The following is an 8,283-nucleotide window of genomic DNA, read 5'->3' on the forward strand; positions in this document are numbered from 1 at the left end:
GGAAAAGGAATGAAAAAATTTGGAAAAGTAACAACGCAAGAAACAAAGCTTCCTACCAGACGAAGCCCCCACGCAATAGAACAAACGAGAAAAAGGGAAACGGGATCGAAGGGATTTTGGAACGGTGAACAGGAGCAGAGAAACCCAAATGTGCAATCTACAGTGCCACATTTGGCCAATCGTATTGTAAGTATTATTGATACTATTATTGTTTGTCCTTAGAGTTGAGAATGAATCGAGTCAGATTAAACATAACTCAACTCGACTCAGTTCGATAAGAATTAACTTAGTTTGAAACTTGACTCGAATTTAGTTTAAATTTTTTGGAACTATTTTTTAATAGAAAAATATTCAGAACTATTAAGTCTTTGCAAATCCCTATAGCTTAGTGTTTTATAATTTAGGATAAATAATAATACTAAAATATGAAATGGGCTTGCGGGTTGGGTCTCGGGTCAACGATTGCGAAAAATCGACCATGAATGATTGCATACGGGCGGGTGTGAGTCTCTAAAATTCTATCTCTTCATAACCGAAATCGATCAAACAACCATTCAAATGCAAATTAATTTTTTCCTTTTCTCCCTCTCTCTATATACTCTCCTCTTTCTTGTTTTTATCCATTTTTGATATATGAGAAAATGTCATATTTTATAAGCTTATAATATGCTAATAATTAAAAGAGCCGTGAAAGATATTCTGATATATGGGAATTGATTCTCTCATGTGTGATTTTACACTTGAGAGATTAAAGTGTAATCTAACACTATTTAAATTCACTCTCTCTAAATTTTTTATATATTTCTCTCTCTTGATCAATGGTAACAAATCACACTTTATTATCTCAGGTGTAAATTACACTTGAGAGAATCCATTCGTCTAATATATATATATATTGTTAGAAATAATATAAAACCATTGATATAGCTCTATCCTAACATCTTAAGTTTTTGGGATAATCGGTTATTTGACATGGTATCAGAGACTCTATGACTAAGTGGTCTAGAGTTTGATCCCCGCTGCCCTCACTTTTTAAATAAAAAGTGGAATTTAAGCATATGGTAGGTGGGCCTATGCATTATCCACGCTTCAAGCCCAAGTGAACTCTTGCGTGAGGGGGGGTGTTAGAAATAATATAAAACCATTGATATGGCTCTATCCTAACAGCTTACGTTTTTGGGATAATCGGTTATTTGACATATATATTCTAGATCTATTTTAATTTCTAATTTTCTTCTACTTGATATACGTATGTACGAAGTATTGAACTATTTGAACATTAGAAAATTTTGAAAAATTGAGTTTTAGATGTAAACAAAATTTCAATCTAACCCGTAATAACCGGCCCGTTCTACCCGCCATCCGTACGGCCCAACATTTGAACAAACCAAAGATATAGTCGGTCGAAATTGAATCCAAATTAAATGGTTACGATTTTATCGGCTTCATGATTTTTGACCCAAACTCAACCGATGCTCATACCTAATTTGAAGAGCCGGATATAGAGAGTGCAGGTGCATCATTAAATATTGAAGAGCTTGAAAGGGTTTAGAAAGCAAAAAAGTAAGATCATTGATGTACTTTTTAAAGATATAGGGAATGCAAGTTTCTACTCAAATTATATGTTGAATATGTAAAACAAGTCTTTATCATATTTCGTCAAAAAAATTGCATCTCATGTATAAGTTAATTTTTTCCCTCGGATTAATAAATCGATTACAGTTGTGTCATTCATAAAAATGTCTTATTCTTATTGTATTGAATTTTTTTTATTGCAATGTAATTTAACTGATTTGTTTAATTAAAATTTTAATTAAATAATATTATATAATAATAAAAATGTATAAGACGATAGTTCGAAATAACATATATACTAGTCCCACACCCGTGCGATGCACGGGTGTTATGCGGTATTTTATATTATAATGTTGAAAAATCATTCGTATAAATTGAAATAATATGTATTATGAAAATTATAATAATAACATCAACAACAACAAAATAATAATAATAAAAAAAAAAGTGATGTAAATATAAGATAGATATTAAAGATATGTTTATACATTTCAAAAAGATTACAATGGATCATATTGCATCTACCAAAATAAGTTGGTAATCCATAAATTGTTATGTCACTATGAAAATAGTTTGTGGTCATACTACTCATACATTGTGGTTAGATTAGTGGTTGCACAACTATCTAGGAATTATATATATAGATGTTTATACATTTAAAAAACTTATTTATACATCACATTTGAAGTTACTTTGGTATCTTCTTCATTAACATTGATTAACAATATCTTTAACTCATTTTTCAAAATAACTATGGAAATGACAATATATCATTGACCATGGAAAACAATCGATGTTGAAACATAAGTTTTTATTTATTTATATTATAAAAAAATAAACCAACTTAACTCATACTCAAATATCGAATATGAAAAAGATCATACAGGGCATAACAACCATTAGTAAATTTTATTTTATCTATTTTTTTTTACTAACATTAGAAAGTAGTCCTGACAATCGACGAACTCCTTGTATTTACAAAGATTGGACAAAAGATTATTAGCAAAAACATTAACTTTTTTGAAAAAAAAAAACAATAAAATACACAAAATAATAAAATGAACAAAAAAATTTAAAATAAATAATAACCCAAAACAACAACAACAACAATAATAATAATAATAATAATAATAATAATAATAATAATAATAATAATAATAATAATAATAATAATTACAAATAGTACCCCACATTAAATGGATGTAAGTGGATAATGTGGCTAAATGAAAAGTTTTAATTGGTTTGTGGATTAGGGTTTAGATAGACAATTCCACAACTATCTAGGATTTATATATATAGATGAGTATTATTATATAGTAATAACATAATCGAGTGAATCACATAAACAAAGAATCGTCACTAATCGTCATCATCAATTTATTGACAATAAATTGTTAGGTTTTTCTTGTTGTTTAATAATTTAATAAATTTGAGTGAAAAACAATATATTAAATTATTCAACAACAAAAATAAAATCTAACAATTTACTACCTATAAAAAAAATTAGTAGAATTTTCATCCGACTAAACCATGAATTCAAAAAAATAAGAAATATAAAAATTTATTTATAGACCCTCATAGTTCTAAGCTAAGACCATGGAGACGAAGATTCCAGCAATAGCAGTAACAGACACAAATGTCTTGGTGATTGAGAATGCAGCAGAGGGTGCCTCAGCTCCAGGCTGTTCCGGTGTAGCACCACCCGGGCCTGATGCCGGGCCATTTGGGCCTGTAGGCGCGGGTGGGGATGAAGTGTTTGGGCTTGGGGATGAAGGAGATGGTGCTGGAGAAGTTGTTGAAGGAGAGGGTGTTGGTGATTTTGTGGAGGGTGATGGAGCTGGTGCTGAATTAGGTGATAATGATCCTGTGGGGGATGGTGCAGGTGCTTGTGCTATGCATGATGTAGCCAAAAGTCCCAATATCACAAACAATTTGATTGAAGAGAAACCCATCTTATATACTCCTATATATGTTTTTTGAGAGAAAAATGTTTGATTTAGAACTATGAAATAAAGGAATGTATATAAGATTACGATTCTTTACACCTATATGGTTTGTAGGATAGTTAATTTGTGTGTAATGTCCAAGTGCATAACTTGGGTATATATAGTGTACATGGATATATGATGTGACTTTGTAGTATTAATGGGTCAAATACGTGTATAAAAAAAGTAAGGGTCAAATTCAAATGTAATATTATTTTGCTAATAATATTGTTTTCTTTTTGGATTTTATTTATTGCAATTTTCTTCTTTGATAGATACAAATAATATTAAAAAAACTTTGTGTTTGCAAGTTAAGTAATATACGACTGGTATACCAAACAAAAGGTGTTGTTTATAAGGTAGAACTTTCCCTTTATTGAAGATCGGTGGATAAGGTAAAAACGCGGTTTCGTTCAAAGCTAGGATGCTTCAAAATAGGTGAAATATTCGCCTAAAATACATGTGAGAGGCAAATACGTAAATAAATAGTTATGTTATGATATTTATGTTTAACTTTGGATAAATAAAATGATAAGAAATATCTAATATTAGAGGAGAAAATTATAAAAAAAATAAATAAAGTAGGAACCAAAACACAATACATTATAAGGATGAAAAATATATTTTGCCCAAAAAAGAAATTGCAAGGTTTTCTGTCCGTTGGTTTTTTTTTTTTATAAACAATGTGTTGGGTTACTTACTTTGTTACCTATTATTTTTAGATATTCTAGAAAATTTTAAAAATCTAAACATATTTCCTGTCTATTTACTATCATAAAAAGAATTTTTAAAAAATTTAAAACTCTTACACTTAAATTCCTAGTAGCAAGTGAATGAGACCGGTTTGCACTTTTTCTCTAACAACATGATAGTCCATCTTGATATGTTTCGTCCTTTTATGAAAGATAGAATTTGCAGCTCTGTGAAGTGTTGATTTGTTGTCACAGTAGATCACTATAGGTGTAGGATATGGAATGTGGAAGTCTCGATATGTTTCTTTTTTTACTATCATGTTGTTTCTCTTATTCCAAATCATAAAGGAGTTGCTCTGGAACCCATAGAAAAATAAAAATCATATTAAACAACATCTGATTGTTAAAAAGACAAAACACAGAACCCATGGCGCGATAAACTTTCAAATCTTCCTAATCTCAGAAATTATAACTGAAATCGTCGTAGAGTATTGAAAAGTTGTGTTTCTGACTCGAAATCGAAACACAAAAGAAGAATCAAAATCGTGTTCGTGTTCTTGTTCTTGTTGTGAAACCCTAGATGAAAAATCATTGAAGCTCACACAGGTGTGGTTGAATTCGTCTTCAATATCCGAGGTAGGTCCATCTACCATTTGAAAGTGAGTTGTGAAAGTTGTGAATATACAACTAATGATCCATTATGGACAAAAATTTACAGTCAATGATCCCATAAATAAATGATAAAAATTTAGATATTATTTTTTCTTCTCAATGATGCTATTTACTCACTTTCATATTCAATATTCTTGAATTGCGTGTTTTTTTTGTTTGAAACAATTATTTCCGGTTCTAGTAATTTCTTTTGGAGTGGAATATGTATCAAACCTTTTTCAATGTAGAAAAGTAGATTGTAAGAAAAATTAGAAAGACGTAGCATGAGAAAAAGTAAATATAGTAATTGGAGAAAATGAAGTTTACATAGTTTAAAGATTATATTGAAGTTTTGATGATTAATTAGTCATGGTTAGATTAGAATATGGAAGATATAGTATTCTTTTTTCTTTTCTTTTTTCTCAAATTTGAAATAAGTTACAATGTTTTTTTTTTGGAACAAACAAATTTACAAATACTCATTATTTCCAACCAAACAAAGAAGAAGTAATACCTATTTATTTGATTTGAGCAATTTTGGTAGTCGATGGTGATACCTGCGCTTCCTCTTATATTGGTGTTTCCATGTACAACTTTGCAAATTAGATTCAAGTGATTAAAAACAAACAATGAGAAGAAAAAAGAAAGATAAAATATGCAAGTGACAAACCTTATTTAATGTTCGAAATGTTAGATTCAAGTGATAGAACGTCCTTGAGAAATTTGTAGAAGATATGTAGTAGATGTGAAATCGTATAATGGAAAGGCTACACCGAATAATGGAAAGGATGCATCAAATAAGTAGGAATGGAAACAAATGATAGTGTGACAATTCATTAAGAAAAGAAGCATGAATGAAAAGAAATAGTATGTCGGTTAACACAAAATAAAAACCGATGGAAGTTTATTTTATTTTAATTTTTTTTTAGAAGAACTAATGAAAGTTACTTTGTGGTTGTGTTTGGAGATTTATTTGGTGTGAAGGGTAAATTTAGAATATGACTTAAAAAATAAATGAGGCACCACCATTATGAATATTGATTTTTAAAAATACAACACTATTACAAAATTAGACATTTTTAATAAAAAAATTTATTTATAACATAATATAAACAAAAATTAAATATGTCAATAGAAATATAAACTTTAGTAATAATTTTGTTTATAACAACATATTACACCATCACACAATTTTATAATATAGACAAATGTATATTTGTTGCTGGTATGGTAGCTTGCAGAGGCGTCCCTAAGATTTTGTGTGCCCTGTACAAGTTATAATGGTGGTGCCTCATTTATTTTTTAAGTCATATAAAAATATATCATGTGAAAGAAAAGTTAAAGATTATACTTTCAATCGTTAAAATCTCTGTGATAACTTTTAATTCTTCAAATAGACTTTATTATCAAGATTATAAGAGTCTTAGTTTATTTTAAAATTTAATTAAATATTTATTTATTTTAACACACGCACGCACGCACACACGATTGTACGCACGCACATAAACACACACTAAGTGGAAAAAAATTGGTGCCCTTAAAATTGTGGAGCCCTGTGCAGTCGCTCCTCTCGAACATCCTCCAAAACCCTCATGATAGCTTGGGTTTTTACCATACAAAACTCTATTTTTTTCACTTGGATCAGTGACGTGGTAAGTTGAGCATCATAGGATATGATGCATGAATACAATAACATGAATGGCTGAGATAATTTGTGTTTCTATCCTAGGATATATTTTCTAAAACTCAAAGGGTGTGAACATTCTATATAAATAGTTCATAGAGCTATCAACATTTCAACATTCATTTACAAGATGAAGAAAATGAGTCTCTTTGTTTTCATGATGATATCAACATGTGTAATGGTAGGTTTTTGTGAGGAGGACTTATTTATTTTATGTCTTGTATTGAAATAAATATCTAACCGTGGAAATTCAAATCATTGAAGGTTTGACTTAGTGGCATGCATCTTGGTTGTATCTTTTACTTATTTATCTTTGTTTTCTTTGACTATGCGTTACTAGTTAGTGACAGTCCGAGATCCTAAGTTTCACCATTATTTTTTTCCCTTAGTTTTGATATCAGCTTTATCAAAGGGGTTTAACCGGGATAAAGTTGAATCCAGTATTGGAGGTAGATTGATTTTATTATCAATCACATTTTGTTTGGTGGTGTTAATTGATTTCTATGTATTTGACACGTTTGTACACATGGCATATCTTATGCTAATTTTTATTAATAAATTATTTTATTTTGACCTTTTAAAAAAAAAAACATGTGCAATGGTAAGAACATCATCTCTTTTCTTAATTGTTAGTGTTTAAAGTTTAAAGTTTTTCTAATGTTTTGTTTTTATGCAGGTAACGACTAGAGATGGTGTCTCACCAAAGACATTTTCAAAATGGTTACCAGGACAAGGAAATTAGTTTGCCAAAACCATCTTTTCTATTTTCAAAAGTTTCACCCTTAACAAGCAACCAAGAAATGTATTTCCTAAAATTGGCTTAAGGCAATGTATTATCCATACACTTATCTGAATTTTGTGAGGCTTCTAAAATATTTTGTTTCCCATATATTGCTGATAACTCGAAAGACAATGGTCCTATAGGCCTAAATTTCCGGAAAAATTACCAGGACAGTGTGAAGCATTGTAGTGACCCTATTGGCCTAAATGACAACAAAAATTATCAGGGCGGTGTAAAACATTACAGTGAACCTATAAGCCTAAATCACAATATAGTTTACCATGGCGGTGTGATGAATTATGGTGGAAATGAACATGTTAAAAAAGGGTTAGTTTTCCATGAACATGAGATTAAAGCAGGAAATGCGATATATCTGCCAGATATGGCAGACCACTCGCCTGAAAGGTATTTCTTGTCGAGAAGTATTGCTGACAAATTATCCTTTTTTACCACAAAAATAACTGAAATGAAAAGTTTTTTTAAGGCTTTGGACAACAGTTCAATTGATAGGACGATTAAGCAAACATTGATTGAGTGTGAGAAACGACCAGAGCAAGGAGAAAGTAAAAAATGTGTGCCTTCAATGCGTGTCTTCCATTGAAGACATGGTTGATTTCACTTTTTCTCTACTTGGTAAGAACATTGTAGCACAGAATACACATAAAGCCAATGGATCAAAGAATGATGTTTTGTCGAGTCGGGTTCTTGGAGTGAATGGAGGATAGGTGACAAGGTTAATTACTTGCAAGACATGGAATCAAAGTTGAAGCCCCGACCATGCTGTATTTATGGTTCTTGGGTCCAGTCCCAGGCCCACAGAAGCGTGCCATTGGATTTATTAAAATGAAGTTTCATGGACACATGTCGATTGAAAGGAGATAGGTCAGCTTGCACATGGATTGAAATAAAAATTTA

At 30.4% G+C, this 8,283-nt stretch overlaps 1 protein-coding gene across 1 annotated transcript; it reads left to right on the forward strand.

Moving 5' to 3' along the window:
• The first annotated feature begins 2,875 nt into the window (after positions 1 to 2,875).
• LOC123924489 lies at positions 2,876 to 3,562 on the forward strand. Its single transcript, XM_045977395.1, has one exon. The coding sequence runs from the start codon at positions 3,172 to 3,174 to the stop codon at positions 3,553 to 3,555; it is 384 nt and encodes a 127-aa protein (XP_045833351.1). The 5' UTR covers positions 2,876 to 3,171; the 3' UTR covers positions 3,556 to 3,562.
• Positions 3,563 to 8,283: the final 4,721 nt, after the last annotated feature.

Source organism: Trifolium pratense, linkage group LG4 (genome assembly GCF_020283565.1).
Source record: "Trifolium pratense cultivar HEN17-A07 linkage group LG4, ARS_RC_1.1, whole genome shotgun sequence".
NCBI lineage: Eukaryota > Viridiplantae > Streptophyta > Magnoliopsida > Fabales > Fabaceae > Trifolium > Trifolium pratense.

Coding starts and splice junctions, on each gene's coding strand:
- LOC123924489 (XM_045977395.1), top strand. CDS start 3,172: ATGGAGACGAAGATTCCAGCAATAGCAGTAACAGACACAAATGTCTTG.